Genomic DNA, 24,765 nt, shown 5'->3' with positions numbered 1-24,765 from the left:
GGCAGAGGCCAGGCTTGAGCTGCTTCCCTCAAGGGGCAGCCAGGAGAACACCTGCACCCAGCACCTGCCCAGGGTGGGGAAGTGAGTGGATTGGGACAGGCACATCAGGGATCTGTCCCCCTCCTTCTCCCGGCCTTGGAATATTGCAAATATCTCCCCTGAGCCAGCCATTGGCAGCTTATAAATAATGCAGCCCCTTGCCGTGCAATAAGGGCTTGTCAGTAGCTATTCTGCTCTCATAAATTAAAGATGAAAAGGTACAAGGCTCTTGCCAGAAAAATGAAGACAAATTTTTAATAGCTTGCCAAGACACAGGGAGATAGAGCGCTCAGGAAAAATGAATTACGTTTTTATTATGTGTTTTATTGTGGTATAATTGAACGGGATTATCTAAGAATACAATATATTTCCAGAGCAGTGTAAAGAAAACAAAAATAATGATGACACCTGCCTCCTCCCACACACACCACCCGGCTTTGCAGGGACACCCTCCTTGTGTGTGACTGGGAGCTGGCCCTGAGCTGCTGGAGGCCACAAGAGGCAGAGATGGAAATGGGAGGTACATGGGACCAGAGACACAGATGCTCGGGGTGGCTGGGTCTGGCTGCATGGGTCTGGCAGGGCTGAGTCTGGGCTCACCCCAAGAACCCCCCAAGAACTGTGAGTCTGGGATACAGGGCACTATGGTGTGGCAATACTTGGCCACACAGAGCCACTGAATGCCATTTGTCTGTCACCTGCTTTCATTCAATCCCTGAGAGCCCCTTTGGTCTGTCCCACACCTGCACAAGCTGGCACCACTAGGCAGAGCCATGAAAAACTCAGTACTGGAGTGTTGCAGGTCTGGGGTGCTCAGCCAGTGTGTCTGTTCTCTTGTGGAGCCAGTAGCGGTGCAGATTCAGACACTTCACTGCACTAGGGGGAACCTGTCCCCGTGGATTCCCCTGACTGGGGAAGAGAAAATTCCCTTGGCCAGTGACTTTTGGAGGTTGACAAGCCCCAAAGGGACACTGCTGCCTCTGCAGGGGAGCTCAGAATGCAGCAGTGGATGCAGGGAGCAAGGGTGCTCAGTCCCTTCCCGAGCAGACTCATCGCAGAGGTCAAGGGCCAGTCCCAGAAAGAGAGCAGCTGGATGTCCCCAGGGGTTCTGGAGGTGCTGGGCGGCGCTGGGCTGGGGACATCGATTGGTCCCTGGCATTTTTAATGAGCTGCCCGACCACATGCTTTAACCTTGCCCATAATGAGGGCGAGCAGCAGCAATCCCTACCGCCTCAGCCGGCTCCCCCAGCCTTAATGAGCTAATCAATACTTGTTCTCAGCTTAATTTCCAGCTAATTGCTCTTTAATGACGCCTGGAAATGGGCAGCCTCTTGCAGGGGGGAGCGGGCAGGCTCCCCCTCCCCAGTGCCCGTCCCCAGTGGCAGCGGGTGCCGGGGTGCTGGCAGCGGGTCACCTTCCCTGGCTGTGTCCCAGCCCTGCTGGCGCTTCTGGAGGCTGGGGAAAGGGTGGGTGGCAAAGGCGACAGCGGGGGCAGTGCTGCCGAGCTGGCAGCACCCTATGAAGCACCCAGCCCGTCTTGGGGGGGCCATGCAGCCCGGAGCACCAGGCTGAACAGAGGAGCCCACCATCACAGGAGGATGTGCCCAAGCCCCTCAGGACACTACACTGCGGTGAGGGCTCCCAGGCTCGGCTGACAGAGGGGCTTTTAGCGCGCAGGAAGATAAGGGTGGTGTGCCTGAGGTGTCCATACATTACACCAGGTTCTGCAGCCCCCAGGTACGGGGTCAGTGTCACCGCGAGGGGCCGGGGACGAGGCCAGCAGTGCCCTGGAGGTGGCAGCAGAGACCCCGCAGCCACCGCACCCGGGCCGGGCGGGGCCCCGCTCGCTGCGGGCTCGGGGCGTGGGGGGCGCGGGCGGGTCACGGCGGTGGGAGCCCTTCTCACCCGGCACCGCAGTGTCACATTTGGCACGATCGTGCCAGCGCGGGGACATCCCGGGAATGCAGCCCCCGCCGTCTTCTCTGTTCCTGCTTGCGCTTGGATGGGGCTGGTGGGATCCTTGGCTCAGGATTCCTGCCGGGGTGGAGCTGAGCCGCGGCTCCTGCCGGGGCCCCGGGCAGTCTGGACACCGGGTGTCCCTTACCGTTCGGCCATCGCGCCTCGGGGCCGGGTGACCCTGCACACAGCTGCAATCACTTCCCCAAGAATTTGCTGACGGGTTGGTTCTTCAGAGGAATTTGGTCTTGAAAAGCCTGGAGAAACCTGAGCCTGGCTGTTTCCTAGAGCAGGTCTGGCCTGGCACGCAGGCGGGGGTGACCTGCCTGCTGCCCATGCCTTGTCCCCACAGTGGAACCCGGGAATGTGGCTGGGACCCCTCGAGAACCACTCAGCCTTGGTGTGGCTGGCCAGTACCGGGCTGCTTCAGGCTGTCAGACAGCAGGAAGCGGAGTGTATTTGATGTGAAATGAGAGAGATTTGGTTTATTACCAGAAGGAGACACCCATGACCCAGTCAATGTGCCAGCAGCATTCTGTCCCAGGATCTCTGGTGACACGTGCTTCTGCTGTGACATAACCCACATTCTCAACCCCACCAGCCCAGCCCCAGTGCTGCTCGCCAGCCCTGCCTGACATGACATATGTTGAGTCACTTGGCCTAGGACTTCTTTTCCAGAGTGGATTTTTCCCTTGGCTTCATCTGCCATAAGCCCCAGATTGCTATGGGGTGTCTGGAGGATCAGTCCAAAGCAGCAGGGGGGTCAGTGGGGCCAGGAGCAGTGTGGTACCCCTGACTGGATGTGAGGTGTTTCATTCTGATGGCAAAGCTTTGGAGGGATGCCAAGGATGTGGGCCTGCCAGGAGCACCCATGGACTCCTGGCTTCTATGGGACCATCACAAGATGAGAAAACAGTGATGGGGAGCAACTCACCAGGAAGGGAGGAGGAGACTGGTGCTTTAGGCTCAGCCTTCAAAGCCCAATTCCTGGAGCTTCACTGGGCTCAGGAAAAGTGAGGAAAAAGGAGAGATAACTAGCCACCAGTAGCCAGCACTGGTAGGGAGCCAGGAATGCAATTTACCCAAGTGCCAGGCCATGCTGTGATCACCCTTTTCCCTGCAAAGCTGACAAGCAACGTAAGCCACAAACCCCATTTGCAGCCACGGCTGTGTTGATTGACTTCAGGTGTGATTGAGCAAAACTCCTTGTTAAGCACAGGTTAGATCTTCCACCCCTCATTCATAGCTGCTACTGTCTATTAACACATTCAGTAGTCTCATTAAGCAGGAGGTTTAATTAACTGCCACATTTGAGCTCCATCTTGTTGAGCTGAGCTAAGCTGCCCTTGGCTTTCTGAGGCTGGGTTGTATTTCTCTACAACTGGAGCTGCTCCTGGTCGGACCTGTGTTTGGATTTCACCTTTGGCCAGGGATTCTCCCCAGTTAGTGGCTGATGCTGTAGTGATGCTCAGGTGAATTCAGCCACCCAGAGGCCATGATAATCCCATGAAGATAAGACACAGCAAGCGTTTGGGCCACGGCATATGGGAGAAGGAACTATGTGTGGGAAAGGACAGCAGCAACGGGGCCTGTTCCCATGGGGCAAGAGACACAGATAACCTGATGGTCCATTTTCAGCCGTGCCTGGGATTTAAGCGCTGGCTCTGCTTCTGTGCTGGCCAGGAGCTTTGAGAGCAGGAGGTGGCAATCGGGGCCAGGCTTGCCTCACTGCTTCGCCCCCTGTGTGGAGCAGAGGCAAGTGAGGGTGTGCAGGAATGCCTGAATATGCAGGCAGTCCATCCTAAAGCGGGAAGGGTGGTATGGCAGGGATAACCCAGGAGGCTCAGCACTCCTGTCTGAGGCTCAGCACTACAGTCTGTCTCCTCTCTGTTCAGGCTCTGACCCATCTCTGGGGCTGCATGTAGGAAAACCTCAGCCTTTCCTGACTTTTTCCCTGCTCCCAAAACAGCTGCAGCCTCAGCTGCTCAGCAGCTCGTGGATGCTGGACCTGAAAACCTGGGACATGTGGGGACCGAACTCAATAGGCTGAACAAGGGGAGCCAGGGAGGAAGTCAGCCCTGAGCCAAGGGGCTGGGGGCCACAGAGGGGGAGTGGGACATGAGGCTGAAGGCAGAGCTGGCAGGAAACCCCACTCTGCAGCAGGGGGCTGGGGAGGGGAGTTTGGCTGGCAGAGACAGATTTAAGGGGGCTGAAGCCTGCTGCATTTTCCATTCATTAGACATGGCTGGACTCACAATGTGACTGAGCAAAAGCCCTGGAACCCAGAACAAATTTGCAGGAGGGTGTTGGAAAGCAAAAGCAAATTTTTGCAGCATGGTGAAGGAAACCAGATCCTTAGAGGGGTCCTGATTTGTTTGAGCATCGTGGGGTAACTAAGTCCCACAGAATCCTTGCCTGGAGAGGAGCGGGCTGTGTGACCCCACCCCGGCATGGCATCCGGAGCAGGATGCAAATGCACGGTGTGTGTTTGTGGGGCGAAGGCATGCCGGCTCTCCCACTCCTCAGAGCCAGTTCCAGTGGGAAACTGAGGCAGGGAGCAGCAAGGCAGCTTGCTGGGGAGGTCTGAAGCCCCAGCCCTGTGCACATGGGTTTTGCACTGCTGTGGCATGGAGTAGCCCTACCATTGCTCCCAATAGCTGCACTCCAGCCAAGGGAGTGCTGTGGTTTACACACCAATACCCCCTCCACACGTGGCTCCTGGTGTGAGGTGAGTACAGACATCCCCCGAGAGTTATACCCCTATTTACTCACTGCAGCTGCTCAGCTTTTCAGTCTATGCTTCCTAACCAAATCACAGGCTGAGAGATGCTTTTGACCACTTCCTCAGCCATGCCCACCTCTCCCATTCACTTGTCCCCAAGGTCTGCTGCCAAGTTGGACTGCAAAAGAGGGGATCCCAGTCCCTTCCTGCCCTATGGCTGGGGCGGAGCATCAGCCCAGGTCCCGCACACGACTGGGGGTGATTCCAGCGGGGAGGTGCCGGTGCCAGGGAGCCGGAGCGGCAGAGCCCCGGGGCCGGGGTGCGGTGCGTGGCGGGACCCCGGCAGGGAAGGGGTGCCAGCCAGCCCGTGTCCCGGTCCAGGGACGGGCCGCGGGCCCGGAGAGGGGCGGGGGGATTCACGTTTCGCTGACATCACGGCGGTGCTGGAGCGGCCGGGGGCCAGCAGCCCCGGGGGCCGGCAGCCTCACCGCCACGGCCCCTGCGCACCCGCGGGCCCGGCACCGGCGCCTCCGGTAAGTGGCGGCTTATGGCGGGGTGGCTCCTGGGGCCCCCAAGGGACCTCGTGCCCCTTCCCAGCACTATTCCAGCACCCCAGACATGCGGAGCCAGAGACCAACTTTGCAATTCCCCCGTACCCTTTCTCTGGCCTCCCACATCCATCGGGGGATGGAGCCTTACTCCGTACAGACCGGGGTAGGGTGGGCGGGGGGAGGCCTCTGGCACTGAGACCCTCTGCCCCTTTCCACCCCTGGGGCGCCTGCTGGTCTCTGGTAAAGGGGTCAAATCTTCACGGTTTTTTATCCGGGGATGCATATGTGTAACCCAATATCCGGGCCATCCCCACCCCAGCTCTGGGCTGTGTTAGCCCCGAGAGCGGGGGGTGTAGTTGGGGGGCTGCAGCTTGCCCTTCGGTGCTGTTCCCAGCGGGAGGGGTGGGGAGGGGACAGCCTGTCTGCCTAGGTCTCCTCCCCGACCCCGCTGGCTTATACTGAGTCGCCCTGGGGCGGAGGACCATAATTTCACCCCACCTCAGGGAAGGCAGTGTATAACAGGGGCCAGGGAGAGATGTTCACAAAGGGATTTGGTTCTTTGTCACCCTCTCTGGGGACAGGCTCTGAGATGTCACTTTTCCCCCCCAGGGAGAGATGGGAAGCCCAGAGCAGATCAGCTTCTTCTTTCCCTGAGTAGGTAATGCAGGCTTGGGGTTTGAGGGCAGGGACCCTGCTCTGCTGGTACAGGCTGACCACACTGGGTCTGCTGTGAGTCCAGTGGTTGCTCACCTGTGCACTGAGCTCCTCCATGTTCAGCTTCAGTTACCTGTGTGATAACTGAGGGGCTTACAAGACCTTCTGGGGAGTTGGTATTTTTTTCCCCTGCTTGAGTAGTTGGTGCCTAAAAAGAGGGGTTACAGCACAGGGAGGGAAGGAAAACAAAAGCCAGGCATGTTTGGGAGCATCCCCCTGTCTTGGCTGCCTCCAGGACAGAAAGAGCACCTTGTCTGAGCTCCATTGAGCTACTCTGCTGAGCTTGTATGGATGGTGAGAGTGGAAAAAAAGGGTTTGTGACTCTTGCAAAGCAGTGGGGAAAGGAAAGGGGCTTGAGAGCAGCTTTCTGACAGGACACCAGGAGCTGAATCATAATATAGAACAGCCTGTCCAGTGCCCTGCCAGCCCTGTGGCTTCCCAGGCTATGCTGGGCTCAGAGGAGGCTGGATTTTGCATGCTGGGGCTGCCAAGGGAACAAGGATGAAACCTGACGGGCGGAGGTCATCAGCAGTATCTCTCCAGAAGACATTCAGTGTCTCAGGGCAGGAACTGGTTGGGGAGCTCCAGGGTGCAAAGGCTATGACTGCAGGGCTGGGGGTGAGAGGGACTGGAACCAACCCTCCCCTGCACATTATACAGTGCTGCTGCTCAGAGCAAACCAGCCAGGAGACAAAGGAATGGGAGACACTTCCTGCACCAGTAACACACTTTCTCCCTCCTCACAGGCCAGGATGGCTCCTCAGATCTAGACAGGGAGACCAGAGCAGTGCCGGAAATCCCCATCCAAGTGACAGTGGGATTGGGATAGAGGAGCTGCCGTGAGGATGTCTGAAGCCAAGCCCCTCAGCATCTCTTGCCTCGTGCTTTCCTTGCTCTCCTTGCACTGGGCTTTGCTCCAGCTGGGCCAGGCTTTTCCCAGCACCTCTGACTACCTCCAGCGGGGCTGGCAACGGCTGCTGGAGGAAGGGGAGGGCTGCACTGAGTGCCAGCCCGAGGAGTGCCCGATGCCACGCGGGTGCCTGGCAGGCACAGTGCGGGATGCCTGTGACTGTTGCTGGGAATGTGCCAACCTTGAGGGACAGATCTGTGACCTGGACAACACCAACCACTTCTACGGCAAGTGTGGGGAGCACCTGGAGTGCCGGTTGGATGCTGGGGACATGCGTCACGGAGAGGTGCCCGAGCCCCAGTGTGCCTGCCTCTCCCACCTGGCCCTCTGCGGCTCTGACGGCAAAACCTACGCCCAGATCTGCAGGTTCCTGGAGGCTGCCCATGCTCACCCTGATGCCAACCTCACTGTGGCCCATGAAGGTCCCTGCGAGGCAGGTAGTGACCTCAGAGCTGTAGGAAGAGACAAGCAAGGGGATCTGGCTTAACTGTTTCACTGGCAGCAAAGACACAGGGACAGGACTGCCCTGGGGGCTGCTCCATGCACGTCAGGTTCCCACTAGTCCCCCCATCCTGCTGCTCTGGGGGAGCCCCTTGCAGAACCAGTGCTTGGAGAAATCTGGGAGCAGCTTTGCCAAGAGGGAGTGGAGTTTATGGGAAGCAACAAATCCTGCTGGAGCAGATGGGGAAGTTCCAGGGAATTGTTAGCGAATTCTTGGCGGCAGGGCTGGGTTCACACTGGCCTGCTGCTCCTGAGAAATGTGCCTGCCTCCTGCAAATAGAAACCAGGGCTGGTTTGGCTTACTGTGTGATATCCATCTCCCATTTAAAACTCAGGTGGGGGCTGAGGGGACAGTCTAGCAGGAAGGCCATGCCCTATCCTTCCAGTCTGGCACAGGTCACCCAGTGATGTCACTGCAGCCTGAGGGGTGTTAAGGTTGACCTTATTTTCTGTATATCATCAGGTTCTTGACTGTTTCCCCAGGTATATTTGGAGGTGGAAACCTTCCCTTGAACTCTGGCTCATGCTATGGGCCAGATTATGGAGCAGGTGTGCCAGATCATGGACCACCTGAGAAGGGTGATCCCCAGTCTATCCCTCAGGGAAGGGCTGTGGAACCTGGACCTGTTTGCTCCATCCAGGAGATGGGGACCTGCTGACTCCCTTCATTGCTGGCACGAGCTCTGGGTCAGAGCAGAGGCCTCATTTGGCTAGAGGCTCAGCTACCTCATCCATCCTCACCAGCCTCAGGCTGGACGAGCGCCCCTTGGCCTTTCTCCCACAGGAGGAGCATGCTCCGGTCACTCAGGAGAGCTTTGTTCTGTAACATTTCTGTCATTGCACTCTTCCTGTTGTGTGTGTTGCTTGAGCATCATTGCACAGGTGGGGAAACTGAGGCCAGCAGGGATGGCAACCCTCCATGGATGGTGGGGATTGGGGAGGGAGCTCCCAGTCCCAGCTGTGAGGAGGGACGATGTCCTTGGGAAAGGTGAGGGTTTGCCATGGGAGGCAGAGGAGACAGACATGGGAAGGGTCCCAGCATCTCTATGTGAACCAAGTGCTGCTGCTCCAGAGACCAGCCCAAGAGAGCCCATGGGACCTACCAAGGGTGGGACCTCTTCTGAGCCCACCCTGCTCTCCTCTACCCCCCTTCCCAGAGCCTCAGATCACCTCTCCTCCCTATGACACATGGAACGTCACCGGACAGGATGTCATCTTTGGCTGCGAGGTCTTCGCCTACCCCATGGCATCCATTGAGTGGAGGAAGGATGGCACAGAGATGCTGCTGCCTGGAGATGACCCCCACATCTCTGTCCAGGTGAGCAGTGTGCCCAGGGCATTGAAGACAACCCCAGGGTGACCCAATGCTTCTCAGAGCTCATGGACAACCAGACCTGAGAGTGGTCGTATTCTAGGAATGGGCAAGCCTGGCAGCCTGGGAATGAGAAGGGGTGGCTGGAAGCTGTATAACATGAGGACTGGCTGAGCCAGGGCTGGTGTCTCAGTGGTAGGAGCCACCAGCATAGCTCTCTTCTGTAATTTCCTCTAGTAATTTTTGAGCTTATTCATAGAGTCCTGCAGCAGGGAGTTTCCCACTTGCCTGCCTTCAGTTCGCTGTGCATGCTGGCTTCACTTGCAGCCTTGCTGGCAGGGCTGCAAAGAGGACCTCTGAGTGCCTTACAGCCTGGGCTGTCCTCTGGTCCTACCAGCACACTCAGGCAGTTCCTGCCCTTTTTTCCCATCAGCAGGACATTCTTCCCAGAGCTGGCAGGCCCAGGGGTCAGCATCCTGCCTGCGGCCAGCCCCAAATATAGCACCCAGCTGGGTGTACCTAGCTATTAGAGGGTGTGGGCAGAGGCAAAGGGGCAATGCACCTCTGCCAGGGACCAACAGGGAAGAAACTGTGGTGAAATGGATGGAGGGAGCCAGAGGAGCAGGTGGAACCTGGAACCATAGCCCCCGTCCATCTTTCTGTCCTTCAGACCTCCCCCAGCTTGTCACAGGGTCCGACTGAGGATCTTCACCCCAAGCGGGATTACCCTGCCTGGTTGGAGGAAACTTTACTGTCCTCCACCCCTGGCCACCACACCATAATAGTAGTCTGCAGACACAGCTGCGGCCCAGCTGGGTCAGGAAAAGCTTATTTATTCCTGGGGATAAACAGAAAATAGCATGGCTGCTGCCAGAGCAATCCTGGGACCTCACTGCCTGCCAAAACAGGGACCCGGGGCTCTGTGGCACAGACTCCCTCTTGCTTCTGGCACAAGTGCTGACAGAAATCCTCCCTTCCTGCAGTTCAGAGGTGGCCCCCAGAAATATGAAGTGACAGGCTGGCTCCAGATCCAGGGTGTGCGGGTGACGGATGAGGGCACGTACCGCTGCTTCGCCAGGAACAGGGTCGGGGAGGCGGTGGCACTGGCCAGCCTGACTGTCTTCACTCCGGGTGAGCACCGTGTCCTTATCCCCCTGCTCATGGGGCCATGGGGAGCGATGTTTGGGTACAGTCACCAGTATGGCAGGAGCTGCTGGAGCATGGGGCTGTGCTGGGGATGCCCCAGAAAACTGCTGTGCATGGTTTGGCTTTGGTCCTGGTGGGGAAGGGGACAGGCACAGCAGGGTGGCAATGTCACATTGTCCCCATGCTGCCATTTCAGACCAACTCAACCTGACAGACTTCTCCGTGCTGAAGCCCCACGTGACACCTGAGGACTACAGGGAGAGTGAGGAGGACTACTACTAGCCCAGAGATGGCATGTTCAGCTGCAGAGGTTACCTTGTCCAGAACAACCCTTCCCTGGGGCTTGGGGACATCTCTGGAGCAAGCATTCTCTGGCCCAAAACTCCTTTTCTGAAAAATCCTGGCATAGCAGCCTGTTTTGTGGGGTGGGGGACAGGGTGACACAACCTTTTTGGGTACTGAGGGATGGGATACTGGCTGCTTGGCAAGGGTTTGTTCCAGGGACAGCTCTGCCTGGAGGAGGGTGGATCTGTCCTCTGGCACTGAGCGGATACACAGTGGCAGGTAGGACACTGCCGGGACAGCTGTGCTGTGTGTGATAAGGGCTTGGTGCAGGGGATGGAGACAGCCCCCTTTGGGAGAGGAGGCCAGGGCAGGAGCATTATGTCCTGTATGAATAATACTTGGGGAAGCTGGAGCAGAGGGCTGGGACCTGACTGTGATAGCCAGTGTCACCCCTCCGTCTGCTCTGTATCCCCCAAGCACAGAGACATCCCAGCTTCTCCCCAGAACCCGAGGAACCTGCTGCCAAAACACCCTTCTCTTCTGTTTTGTTTTTAACCAGAAAAGTAGTGATTTGAGGAAACCAGGCACTTGTGGCTTTCAGAGCTGTCTTTCTTCCAGCTGAACCACCCTTGTTGTCAGAAATACTTTGGCCTTTTTTTGACTGACTTCATTTTTCCCTTCCCTGCCTTTGACTGACTTCATGCTTTCCTTTGTCATTTCAGTTGATGTTATTTAAAATACACACACAGGACAAAGCCAAGGCTGGCTGACTGTCCTGCATCCCCAAGGATGATTATGGGGGTGAGGAAGGGTGCAAATACTGTGGATGCTACCTAGTCCATTGTGGGGTGCTTGAGCTGGGGAACCCTCCTGCCCATCCCAATGCTCACAGCTGGTCCTGGTGTGGGTCCTGCCCTTCCCACCCCACCTGGGAATGGGGTGCCCAGCAGACAATCTCCTGTGCAGGGGTGATGCATCCACTCCAATCACTGTACTCCCATGTGTTTGGATCCTATCCCACTGCTGCCTGTTTTCATCTTGGGGTCCTAAGTTCTGTGACACTGGTCTTCACCCAAGTGGCCACAGCTCTGTCAAGTGTGGAGCAGCTCTGTGCCTAGTTGGTGAAGTAAAGGGATACTCCACTTTCCACTGGAAACATTATATTAAAAACAACAACAACAACAACAAAAAACCCAAAACACCTACTTCCCAAACCTGGTGATTTAGAGCCAACTTTCATTTGTGGGAGCACAGGAAGGAAGCTCAGTACTGCACTGTGCTGCTCACTGCCCAGAGAGGTCTGTCAGGACCTTCCTCTGGGCATTCTGGGGCTGAGCTCACATTCAAGGGGTGCTTTATCCCCCAGGGCAGCAGCATTTACAGGACTTCTGGTGCTCTAAAGCTCTGTATGGACCAAACCACTCCCAGTTACTCAGTCCAGCTCCAGGGAGGTCCAGAACTGCAGCAGAGAGCCAGACCCTGTGAGAAGGGAATTGGCCAGACCCCAGGCAGGAGCAGGCAGGATGCAATAAGACTGGTGGCTCAGGTCCCATGCTACTCTCCTTCACATGTTTTTTCTTTTCTTTTCTTCCTTTTTCTCTTGAGAGCTGGCTCAGATGACAAAATTATGGCACTGAAACCTGAACAAGCAAATAAAAGGGATTTGTCTGGAACTGGCAGCAGAACAAAATTCCTGCAGACGGTGAGGCTGGGCCAATTCTGGCCCCCTGCACCACAGCTTGATGGGGCACTGCTGCCCTGCCTGCTGGAGTGCCTACTCTTTCTGAAAGAAAACCCCTTCTCAGCCAGAGAAATGCAAAAGCCATTGATGCCTCAGCTTCTCCTTGCATCTAAGAGCTTAACAGAATCCTCCTGGGCTGCTCCCTCAGAGTCAGAGGGTGTTCAGGAGGGAGCAGGGACAGAAGTGTGCCATTGGCTTTTATTTTGCTTTTTTTTGGGTGTAAAACATTCTCTCAGAGAAGCTGGGCCTTTTTAATCCATCCTCATCCCCTTCCTGTTTTGCACACAAATGAGCTGATGGAACTGGGCCACACTCAGGCTGAGGCTGCCACGGGGAAATCCGAGAGCGTCCCGGAGCTTCAGCAGTCAGGAGCTGCTTGTTGGGCTCCCTGCCGGTGCCCAGGGCTGGCCCCCAGCCAGGGCTGCCATGCCAACCCTCCTCAGGGCCAGGCTTGCCCTGCCTGTGTTGGCACAAATCCAGGTTGTTCCGGGTGTGGGTGCAGTTTTGGGCTGGCTGGAGAGTGTCGGATGTGGCACACGCTCCATCCCTGGCTCTCCATGTGCTCTGCAGGACAATGCCCTGCCTGGGCAACTGCATTTGGGTCTCAGTCCTTGCCCCACTCTGCTTCACAGCCAGTGCCTTCATACCCTGTAGGGAGCTGGCAGAGAATGCTGGTGGTTCCAAGGGCTGTGTGTCCCAGACTCCTCAGATCCCACTGGCTGACTGGCAGGCTGGAGCTCAGCCAGTAGCTGAGCCCCACTTCCCCAAAGGTGAAGGGCCACAGAGTGGCTCCAGGGGCACAGAGAGGGCTGGTGTCTCCTCATCCCAGCTCCCAGTATTGCCATTTCCAGTCACTTAAAAATTAAAGAAGCCAATATTGCTGCACGGCTGGAATCGGTCACTGCCACAGAGCTTAATTGAGGTTATTTGTTGGCTCTAAAAACATTTGGTCACCTCTGCTGCTGGCTGCTCAGATGTTTCCCACAGCCCCTGCCCCAAGGAGAGGGCATCCCAGGTTCTGCAGATCCTGTTCTCATCTCCAGGCAACCAGAGGGTCCCGGGGACCTGACCAAACCTGGTGTCCCTGTGGGTCCAGAGGGTGTGCCCCAATGCATGCAGCACCAAATTCCTTTACTGGCTGATCTTTGGTGCAGTTGCTTTCTGGGGGCAGAGGAGGCTGAGCAGCTCCTGCCAGCCCAGCTGACTGCACTCAGAGCACCTTATCAGGTGAGCCCAGAGGTCAGGCTGATGTCAGGGACAGGGAGAGCTGGACTGGGAAGTGTTGACTGGCCCAGGCACAGCACCCACACCTCCAGGTCACCTGGGATGAGCAAGGTGTGGGTACTTCCCAGGGCACCAGAGGTCACTGCGAGCCTGGGTACAAAGAAGGGGCCTCTTGTCCTGCCAGGACCTGAAAGATCTTGGAGATGCACCCTCTGACCAGCTGCCAGCCACAGGGTTTTGCAGTCTGCAGGGAAAACCCACCAAGTCTAGCAAGTAAATACACTCCTGTAACAAAAACATGCTGCCCCTGTCCTTCCCTGCCCTTGGGGGTGCTGGGACCTGCCCCTGTCTGGGCCTGGGCAGGAGGCACATGGAATCATAGAGTAGTTTGGATTGGGAGGGATCTCACAGGTCATTTAGTTTCAATGCCCGTGCCATGGGCAGGGACACCTTCCACTAGACCAGGTTGCTCAGAGCCCCACCCAGCCTGGTCTTGAACATTTCCAGGGCTGGGGAGTCCACAGCTTCTCTGGGCAACCTGTGCTGGTTCCTCACCACTCTCACAAAAAATAATTTCTTTCTAATATCTGACGTAAACTTACTCTCAGTTTAAAACCATTCCCTCCTTTTCTATCACTATGTGCCCTTGTCAAAAGTCATTCTCCAGCTCCCTTATAGACCCTTTAGGTTCTGGAACGTGCTTTAAGGTGTTCCTGGAGCCTTCTGTCCTTCAGCCTACCCTTCTTCAGGCCCAACTCTCTCAGCCTGTCTCCAGCCCTCTGAGCATCTTCATGGCCCTCCTCAGGACTCGCTCCTACATCCTTCTGATGCTGGAGCCGCAGGGCCGGACGCCGCCCTCGGGCGGGTGTCACAAAAGCAGCGCAGAGGGACAGGATCGCCTCCCTCAGCCGGCCCGGCCGCGCTTCCCTCGGTGTGTCCGAGCCCGGGTCGGGCCGGGGCGTGATTAAACAGTGCCACCTCCTGGCAAAGCCACCGCCCGTGCTGGGCCCTGTGTCACTGTGCGGGGCCCTGTCACTGTGCTGGGCGCTGCCACCGGGCCGGGCATTGCCACTGTGCCGGGCACTGCCACTGTGCCGGGCACTGTCACTGTGCCAGGCATTGCCACTGTGCTGGGCCCTGCCACTGTGCTGGGCATGGCCACTGTGCTGGGCATGGCCACTGTGCCAGGCACTGCCACTGTGCTGGCCTTGTCACTGTGCTGGGCACTGCCACTATGCCAGGCCTTGTCACTGTGCCGGGCACTGCCACTGTGCCGGGCCCTGTCACTGTGCCGCGCCCTGTCACTGTGCCGCGCCCTGTCACTCTGCCGGGCCCTGCCACTGTGCCGGGCCCTGTCACTGTGCCGGGCCCTGTCACTGTGCTGGGCACTGCCACTGTGCCAGGCCCTGTCACTGTGCCGGGCACTGCCACTGTGCCGGGCCCTGTCACTGTGCTGGGCACTGCCACTATGCCAGGCCTTGTCACTGTGCCAGGCACTGCCACTGTGCCGGGCCCTGTCACTGTGCCGCGCCCTGTCACTGTGCCGCGCCCTGTCACTCTGCCGGGCCCTGCCACTGTGCCGGGCCCTGTCACTGTGCCGGGCACTGCCACTGTGCTGGCCGTGTCACTGTGCCAGGCACTGTCACTGTGCTGGGCCCTGTCACTGTGCTGGGCACTGCCACTGTGCCAGGTCCTGCCACTGTGCCAGCCAACCTGTGAAGGCACGCAGGGCCCTGGGCACCCCTGGAACACCCCAACCCACAAATCCATCCATGCCTGCTCCGTGCCCTTTCCCTGCCCCTGGCAGAACCTCTGCCTTGCTGGGAAGAGACATGAGTATGAACTGTCCCTCGGGATGATTCCAGAGCCAGGGCATCCTCTTGACACTGGCTTTGCATGGCTGCCACAGGCAGAGCTGGGATGAGGCAGAGCCTGGAGATGTTCAGCTGCAATCCTTGGGTGTCTGTGTTGAACTAGGGCTGCAAAAGGGTAAACACCCCTCATGGACACCCTGACAGTCCCCCCACCCCATGGGCATCTCCCATGGGAGAACAATGGCTTCTGGCAGAGGCTCACTGAGCCTGAGCTGATCCCTGGTCATGCCTGGATGGAAGCAGCACCGTAACCTCTGCAAACAGGTAAACTGAGGCACAAAGCAACTATGTGTGGAGAGCTCAACCAGAGCCAGAGAGACCTTCACAGCAGAGTGACCAGTTACCCCCAGGACTTCTGTCCCCAGCCTGTCCCCACCCTTGCTGGGGTTGATATTTTCCCCCCTGTCTTCTGCACAGCACCTCTTCACCCTTCTGTAGTGGCTCAGGGAGAAAATAAAACAGCAAGACGGCTTCCCTGCCTCCACCCGGCACTTATACTGCCTGATAAACAAAATGGAAATAAATCCTCCTGCGTTTGTAGCAAATAGGTCTCCATGGGGGGTTGCTTTCAATAATTCAAATGCTGTTGCAGAGCAGAGCCCACGCCAATGGGTTTTAATAAACACAGCCGTAATGTGACATGCAATTTATTATTAAGCTTAAAACAGGAAGCAAAGAGTTTAATAAAAGCACCAGGTTCCCTGTATCAGTCACAGCAAGTGGCGGGGTGCTGGCTGTGGGGGGAGGCTGGGCGAGCTGGCTGCAGGGACACGCAGAGCTGGGTTTGCTTTGCTGTGTGCCTCTCAATCTGGCACTGCAGGAATCCTGGGCAGTGCATGGAGATGTAAGCCAGACCCGGGGAAATGGGGACTATTGCAAGCCCAGGGCTAAGGTGTAAAATGCTGCACCCTGTATGGCTGCCCAGCATCCAGGGAAGAGCTCTGCCCTGGCATCATAGCTTGCTTGCAAGGTCAGATTGAAGCCTTGGGCTCAATCCCTCTCTGCAAAACCTTCTCACCCACATCCCTTCCTAAGTCAGCTCCACCTGGGTAGCCCTTTTCTGCTCCACTCTTACCACCCCTGGGCTGCCTTTAGAAGGAGGCAGAGGGAAAAGCAGAGCCCCCTGGAGACAGAGAGGCTGTGCAAGGTGAGATGATGCAAGGCATGGGAACAGCTGGTGCTGCAATAAGTATGTGTGCTGTCCACTGGGCTGCATGGGTGGCTCCTCCAGACATGGATTTGTTCAAGGGCTGGTGAAAAGCAAGAGCTTGTCAGGGAGGTGGCTCAGCTGAGGTGGCTCGACAGGTCTAGCTATGTCTGGAGGCACCTCTGTGTACAGGTAGGGGCTGAAGGATGTTGCACCATCCCATATTCATCACCCAGCAGGATCCAGATGCTGCTTTCTCCCTGTCCTTGCTGTAGGCCTACCTGGACACTTGAATTGCTGGCACTTTCCCCCCCGTGGCTTCTTTGCCTCCTCTCCTTGGTCTTTCGTCCTAGCTGTGCCCTTTCTGTTTGGGAACAATCCTGCCAACCCCAGTACCCACTCCTGCAGAGAACAGCATGGCAGGTGGAAGGGATGTGAGAAGTGGTGCAGGGACTGCCCATACTGTTTCCCCATGAAAATGGGGTTTGTATGATTGCCCTGTGGACTGGTTTGAGAAGTGGTCTCAAGCAGAAGTAGTTCCCCTGATGCAAGCTTTGCTTGTGTTGTATTAGACAGCAGATAGTCCCTTCCCTACCAAGGCTGTGGGAGCTTCGTCCCAGTCCAGCCAAACGACAATCTGGGGCTGAACCAGCTCGTGGCACCTGCAGCTCCTTCCAGCAGAGCAAGCAGCCTCCTATCTTAAGGAGGCTTTCCAGCCAGATAAAGCCATGGAAGCAACTTCTGTCCTTCAGTCTGGCTGAAGTGCTGGCAGGGCTGTGCGTGGGGCAGCTTTTGTGGACTCTTTAGCTGGTGTTGACAGCAGAGGTTTTATGCTGGGATTGATGCAGGGTAACACCCACTGCTTCTGCCAGCACCGGTGCCTCCTGGAGCCTGTAAAAGGTTTTAACTTGAGACTGTTTTTTTTTTTTTTTTTTTCCTCAGCTGTGTCTGTTGAAAGCTCCACTTCCTCTGGCTTGAAAAGCCCAAGAGCTGATGATGTGACTGTAATCCATGACCATTACTGAGGCTGTGAGTGGGATGTTGAATCTAGATCCAGTGAAGGGACATAGTATCTTGCCTGTCCCTTTGAGGTGATGATTCTTATGCAGATTCATCAGGAGCAGCACCAGCCCAGGGGGGCTGGAGGGTCCCCATACTCTCCTTGCATCACAGGTGACTTTTTGACCTTCATCTGTGATCAAGTGGAGGAAAGACATATCCTTAGCAGTGTGTGGGGATGGTCCTGGTTTTATCTTTGCTTGTGTGCTCATCTGATGTCCTGGGTTTGCTCCTTATGGTCTGGGCTTTCCCCTCTTCATGGGCATGGAATTTGGGACTGGGGTCTGACTCCACAGAGAGAGGGGGATGAGCTGGAGCAGGCAATAATCCATGTGAGGGCACAACCTGCAGGGAGCACAGGTATCCTTCAGGGAGTGCCTGGGGTGCATTATCTCAAAGGCAAGGAGGTGCTCAGCAGGGACCTGCCTTATCGGAGTGCTGGTTGCTGTCTCTCCTCGCAGCCCTTTCTGCCCCGGGGCTGCTCTCTGTCACTTCTCTGCTCCGTAACAGCTGGAGGCAGGCGGAAATGGGAGCCCCTGTGCCTGGTCCCTGCCAGAGCACACTGCTGCGGAAGTGGGGGGGTATCTGGTTTGCAATTACTGTGCCTTTGGCTTGGCAGGCCTGAAAGTGTGAGTGATGGGGTCTCTGCAGAGCAGCCCCTGAGCCCTGGCGGCTTGGGAAGGGCTCATACCCATCAGCGGCTTTCCCCAGCTGCCTGTGCTCTGCCAGTTTGAGAATGTGGGAGGGGAGCATGGGACAGCAACATTGGGCTACTTGTAAAAACTGCAAATATTCACCTGGCTGGATGTCCATATTCAAAATACAGCTTGAGTCCTCCCATTTAATAACCTCCCTCTCCCACCTATGGCTGTGAGGAGAGGCAGAAGCTGCAACTTGCATATCCCATTCCCCCCATCCACCTTTCCCACTTTGCAGCCACATGTGGATGCATGTGGTGAAGGGCTGGGGTGGCTCTTCAGTGTCTCTCCAGGACACCTGCTGCAGCCAGTCCTTCTCTCACAGAAGAGTTCAGGTGGGAAGAATAAAACAGAAAAATTCTAGGTTTTCATCTTAGCTGATGTCAGGGGGACCAAGGTCCAGGGAAGCCTGGTCTGGCATGTCCTGCAAGTACAGCTGCAGGCAGTGGATTGAAGGCATCCATGACTGTAGATAACAAATCATCAGCCCCCAGGCTGCTGTGTTGCAGGATGGGAGTGGCAGTTTCCCTGCAAGCATTTTGGGAGAGAGGATACTGCCTTCCCTGCCCAAGGACAGAGGAGTGGAGGAGCCAGAAATGAGTGATGCCAGCTCAACGGGGAGCTTTAAACATGAAGAAGGTCCAAAAGCACTGAGCCCATGAGGATGGTATTATCAGGAGTTGTCCAAAGATCCGGCTCTCTCCCACTGCCAGCTTCCCCTGGCCTTGGGAAAGGAAGGGTTAAGCCGCAGGGCTCAGCAAAACAAGTGTTCTCTGAAAAGTCAGCCAAGCTACCCAAATGCCGGCCTCCCCTCTGCCCCCACCCTTATCCATCTCTCTTATCTGCCCTGGGCAAGAGCAGGGCATTTCCCCTCCTGGGCTGATGAGGACCAGAGCTGGCGACAGGCGGAAGCTGGCTGAGAGCACGGGGCTCAGGGGAGGCCATGGCCGCGGTGTCCCAGCTGTGGCATAGCCTGTGTGGCTGCAGGGCAGAGATGTAGAGGGGTGGTGTGGTCCGCCATGGGGCTGGATCCACTCTGGATTCCCTGTCCCTGGCGGTCTCACACCCCGGGTACTCCAGCAGCACCTCACTTCTGTAGCACACACTCAGTGAGCTGCTGGGTCTCAGCCCCCCTGGAGAGCCTGGCTCACATCAAGCTCTGCAAGGGTTAATTCCCCCTGGGCACTGCTGTGTGAGGGCACAGCAATTTGGGGTGGCTCATGTAGTCTAGGCAAGCTGGGGCACAGCTCTGGCCATGCTGGGGATGAAGAGAGAAGGAGGCAGGGGTGTTTCAGCCAGGGAGGGCTGCAGTGGGAGCAAGGTGCCAGGGCATCTCTGGCAGCGTGTGAGCCCTGCCGACGCGAGGCAGGCTTGGACGGGCTGTTTAATTAAATGTGAAGAGCTCTCACACTTCACAAGCTGCAGCCTGAGCGATTCTGGGGAAGAGCCCTTTTATTAAAAGAGAGAGAGGCTCTGGCTCTGCCAGGCAGCCATCAAACGGCACATTTAATTGTCTCGGCTCGTTTAGCTGTCGCACAGGGAGGGATGTGCTCTGAGCCCTGCAGCCTTAGCTATCCAACCTCCCCGGCAGGCACACGGGCTGCCTGCATCCTGGCTGCTCCTGCTGCCCTCCAGGAGGGCTGCTGAGGAGTACATGGGAGCTGAGTCTCCATCCAAGGTCAGCACGGGGCTTGTTTGGTGCTCTGATGGCCCAGCCTACGCAGGGCTGAGCACTGGCGTTCAAAAGGGCTCGGGAAAGCGCCTGGAGACATGGGAGCCTTCTGGGGCCGTGGGAGCTGCCTGGTAGATACAGGGTAACTAAATGACAGCTTTAAAGTATCTTTTGCTTATTCCCATGGCAGAACACTTCTGGCTCTGAAGAAGCTTCCTACCCTGGTTTCAGTGTGACAACCTCAGCGTGTAAGTCATAGGACAGGCTGGCAGTGGGTTAGGATGGTTGTGCTGCACCTTTCCTCTAGGAACTGAAGTCCTTGGAAATATCTTCTGGGCTCTGCACCATCCCAGCAGCAGGGACTGGCCTGTTCAGGGTGCACATGGAGGGAGGATGGACCCTGGGTAGTTTTGCTTTGAATCTGCTGGGTGATAGGGAGAGGCTGAACTTGGGTTCAGCTGCTGGTACTGAGTCCATCATCCTGGAGGAGAGGCTGTTTGACTGAGCGATGGAAGATGCCCCTGGAGGGGGAGTCACAGCCTTTCCCCTGCCTGTGCGGGAGCAGCCATGCCAAAACTCGCCATTTGGAGAGGAGAGGGGGAAGAAAGATCAAGAGGGGGAGGAAATACATTCTTTTATCAAAGCCTCCTACTTCAAAGCTGTCCAGCCGAAGTGCTCCCCTTTGGTTTAATTTGAAGTGATGTTTCCTTCAGCATCTGCAGCTAAATGGTATCAAACCAGGCTGAAATGGCTGGAAAGCCTGGAAAGGAAAGGCACTGTTTGGGAATGGCTTGAGGCAGACCTTCCCATTAGGGTCAGTCTTGAAGGCCCTTCCATAGGGATCAAAACTGCCAATGCTGGCATTTCCCATCCCTCAACTCCTAGCATGGAATAAAATCCAAACCCTTTTGGGAACAGGAAGACTTCTCATCCTGGGTGCCTGGGGTGGCTCCATCCCTCTCAAGTGGCTGCAGTGTCTGTGCCCTTGAGCAAGGGGAAGGCAGAAGATGGAGACGTGGGTGCTGCTCTGTCCAGAGGAACCACTGCATCTCCCAGGTTTGTTGTTTCCAGCCTGGAGCCCCCCTGAAGATGCTTTGGCAGCCCCTGAACACAGGTGAGAGCTAAACCAGATTGCAGGGGCTAGCAGGGGAAGGGGCATGAATCCATCTTCCTGATGAATACCTTCAAACCCTCTTGGAGTGGAAGGGGAAGGCTACTGCTCCCAGTTCCCGGAGAATTTCTGTGTTGGGGCAGTGGGCAAAACCAGCAACAGTGGGGCAGGTGCTACACTGTCACAGCATCCCTTCACTAAAAAAAACCACAAACAACAAACAAAAAAAACCCAAAAAACCAAACAAAAACAAACAAACAAACAAAAGAAAACCCCCAAAACAAAAGAAACAAAAAACCCACAAAAACAAAAACCCACAAAAAAAACCCAAAACAAAACAAAACAAAAAAACCCCAAAAAAACAGATAGGGAGGCAAAGCAGCTGGCTTTTCCTGGGAAAGACCAATGTTCTCCTGTCTGCTGCATAGGAACTGATTTTCCCCAGCTGGCTGGAAAGAAGCTACTTTGAAAGCAGCTGTGCCCTGTCCCTGCTGGGGGCAGCAGGGCTGGGTACCCCCTGGGCAGCCTGTCTGGTCACTGGGAGGACAGAGGTGATCAAAACAGGCCAGCTGCTCTGTAGAGAGGAAGAGGGGCATGTCCTGGGAAACAGAAAGGTCATGGTCATCTCTTTAACCTTCAGAGGCCAAAGCAAGGTTTTAATGGCAATGTCTGTGCTAGCACTACAGCCACTGACCAGGAGGGAAAGGGAAGGACAAGTCACCTCTTGTTCACACAGAGAAGGGATGCTCAGAGATATCTGTCTGCTGGGGACTGTTCATAACAGCATCTGCAATGCTTCTTCCACCCAAAAGACTTGAGTGTTGTTCCAGCCAGAGGCTGCTTTAGGGAACAGGACTTCAGAGACTCATGATTGTGGCAGAGCTGGGACCCTGATCCCAGATTTTTGCACATTAACTCTCGAAGGGGAGATGCTCAAATACATGTTTGTGTTTGCAGTGATAGGAGCTCTGTGGAGCAGAAGGCAGCTGGCCATGTGCTCTTTCTCATGCTTTCCTTGATATTTGGGAAAAGGTCTCTGCCAATCTGGAGTGAAGTTTTGAAGCTGTATGAAGAGGTGAGGAGGAAAATAAATTCCTTCCATATAAGTGGGGTGGAAGGAGCTGTAATTTCTCTTCTCCCAGTCCAGCAATCCCACATCCCCCACTGAAAATCCATTCCAGCACTGGTATGGCTGCTGCTTTCTCGACTCTCCCTCCTCCTCACCCCCTCCTCTCCCTCCCCGCAGCTCCACTCCACGTGCTCCCAGCTGCTCTAGGATGATACAGGCAGGCGCAGAGTTCACGGGAGCCGTACCTGTGCTTTGTCTTCATCTGTCACCCCTCCTGACAGTCAGATCCATCTTAAACTGGGAGCGAGAGGGGAAGAGAGGGAAGCAATAATTAACCTCTGTGCAGGCCGTTCCCAAAATGCTGCAGTCTGGCGATGCACGAGGAGACATCCCTGACACTTTTATTGCTACTCCAGCGCCGTTCTGTGTCTGTAGGAGGTGATTTGGCCGGGCTGGGATACCTGAGACTTTCATTATGGTTGAAGAGCTGCTGGCACCTGCAGCCTTACTTTATGGGTGCATTAGTGAGGGCTCCCCACCACCCTTGCTGGCAAAGCTGGAGGGCAAAACTCATTTGAGGGGTTTGCAGGCTGAGCAGGGGTTTTCATGGCTCAGTCCTTGGGATGAGCATAAGGTGTGTGTTGGATTTGGGAGCTGAAGCTGTTTCTCATGTGAGTGCAATACAAGTGTGCAGAAGCAGAGCTGGTGTGTCATTCCAGCCCCAGGGTGAGCTGCCAAGATGTGCCTGACATCTATGGCAGGACGCCAGGTGTTGTGGAGACTGTGACAGATCACTTGTGTCAACCTTGTCCCACACCTGAAAGTCTCCTTGATTGGGGTATGAAGTGGGGAGAGGTGCTGGGGATTTTTGGACCCCCTTGTGATGCTGTGCTGGACCATAATGTCATCTTGGCAAGGGATAATGTTGAACATCCCCCTGGTGCCTGCAGCCTCCTGCCATAGGTATTTGTGCCTGTCCTGGCACTCTTGGTATCAAATAGCCTCACAGCCACCTCCCAGCAATGCTGGGACAGCAGTGACACTGCACAGCTGACAAATGTCAGCCACTCACCTGCCTGATTAGGGCCTGGTAGCAAAGGAGCCCTGTAATTAAAGTAGCATCAGTGCCCAAGCTCCATGATATTCAAAGGCAAACCAAATGGAGCCCATGAACAAAAACAGCCTAACACTTCATGGAAATCAGGAAAAGCCATCCAATTGTTGGTGTTTGGCTTGGTTCTTCTGCAGGATTGCTGTGCTGTCAGTTGGAGCAGTGACTGTGTTTCATAACATGCTGATACCTGTTCAGGAGATGTTGCACCCTCACCTTATATGAGAGCAAGATAAAAATTAGTGCCAAAAGCACTTGGCAGTCAAGACCTCGAGTTGTGCAGATCCAAAGTGGCTCATGGTCAGGCTGGTGGTATGTTAAAATCCTCGTCCTTCATGTGGATGTGTAGAGGCTGGGGAAGGATGGGACAGCTCTGACCTGGTATCAGGTCCCACTACTCTTCCCAGGGTCTGCAGAAAGGTGCAACCATCCAAGGGCTTGAGCCTGCTGGATTGGAGGGTCAATGGGACCCAAACAAAGAGAAAAACACTTAAAAATAAGATTCACTTGTTTCAGCAGTGAGAGGGGATGAAATAAGACTTTCCACTGAAGTTAGAGGTGGTTTAGCCAGCTCTTGGGATCTGCAGAGCAAGCTGGGATCCTTTGCCATGTGCTTTTGTCATAGGCATTCTTTATGCAAACCCAGGTTAGGACTGTCAGTGTTTGTAGACATGTTAATATGATCCATCCTGAATATTTCTGAGACAGCTGCAGAGGATCCTGGCATCTCTTCTAGCCTTGAATTTTCTAGTTGCAGCTTTGGTCCTAGAGGTTGTGTACTTTGAGTCCTGGCACCCATGTCTTAGAAACTGTCAGCCCCATCAGTGTCCCCAGACTGTTTCTAAGGGGTCTGTGCAAAGCCATCAAGAAAGACAGAGGTGGCTTCTGCCATTTGGTCCAAATTCCTAGAGGAAGACACTCTACTCTAAAGAAAATGTAGTATTTGCATGTAGGAAGGTATTGTTTGTATCAGTTGGAAACAGGAAAATTGAGGCAAGGAGGATGAGACTGCCTTTCCCAGCTGAGGGAAGGACCTGGTAGAAAGCCCAGAGACAACTCAGAAGTCTTTCAAGTCTTCTCTCTTCCAGCTGCAAAAGCATCCATTGGGAACAGGTCAGCACACTGGAGAAAACCAGTCCCAAAGTTTCCAGCTCAGCCTTCAGGGTCTAGTTTGCCAGTGGTGGAGGGAGAAAATGCTTCTGAGCCCCTGAAACGTCCCAACAGGCTGCAGATGAGACCGTGCCCAAGTGCTGCCAGTCCCTGGCTTTTGAGAAGTGGGAAGTCTCAGCCTTTCCCTGCACAGATGGGGGTTTAATCAGGCACAGTTCAAGCACATGGGTGTTCAGCACTAATCCAATTTCCCTCCATTCATTAGGGTGGTTATTCATCACTTGGGAATCATGAAAGGCTGTGAGTCCATGTGGATGCAGGAGAGTGGCAGCACTGCACGATGCGGGCGTGGGACCATGAGCTCCTTCCTTGCTGCTGAGCCTGACTGTGGGTAGGGATGGCAAGAGCTGCTGGGGATCCCAATCCCTTCACAGCAAACTGCAGGGCAGGCGTGCTACACCAGCTTTGGGGATCAAATCATCTCAGGCTTGTCCAGCAGTGGTATGGGAAACTGACTCACGCACGGGTTAATGCAGCAGACAAGGAGCTGCTGAGCTGGGAGAGGAGCTGAAGTGATGGAAACTTGTGGCCCTGCTGTGCTCTCAGTCTTGGTGATACAACAAAACAGAAGGTTTAACAAAATGGTCCCAAGCCAAGCTGGAGAAAGGCCACAGTCTGCAAGAGCAGAGCTGTGGGGAGGGTGTGAAGGAATGGCCATCCCTCCAGGCTGGTCACAGCTCAGGTACAGCACCACCTGGAATGGCCACTGGTGAGGCTGCACAGGGAAGGCATCTGCCTTGGGTGCACATTGGC

The 24,765-nt window shown here is 55.6% G+C and overlaps 1 protein-coding gene across 1 annotated transcript; it reads left to right on the top strand.

The window, feature by feature from the left end:
- Positions 1-5,112: 5,112 nt before the first annotated feature.
- KAZALD1 (Kazal type serine peptidase inhibitor domain 1) lies at positions 5,113-11,809 on the top strand. Its single transcript, XM_002192995.7, has 5 exons — positions 5,113-5,250; positions 6,729-7,329; positions 8,551-8,711; positions 9,689-9,836; positions 10,048-11,809. Exons 2-5 carry the CDS (start codon positions 6,828-6,830, stop codon positions 10,131-10,133), a joined length of 897 nt encoding a protein of 298 aa, XP_002193031.5. The 5' UTR covers positions 5,113-5,250; positions 6,729-6,827; the 3' UTR covers positions 10,134-11,809.
- Positions 11,810-24,765: the final 12,956 nt, after the last annotated feature.

Source organism: Taeniopygia guttata, chromosome 6 (genome assembly GCF_048771995.1).
Source record: "Taeniopygia guttata chromosome 6, bTaeGut7.mat, whole genome shotgun sequence".
NCBI classification, from domain to species: Eukaryota; Metazoa; Chordata; class Aves; order Passeriformes; family Estrildidae; genus Taeniopygia; species Taeniopygia guttata.
Note: the sequence above shows the minus strand (reverse complement) of the source record. Positions and strands in the feature narration are given on the sequence as shown.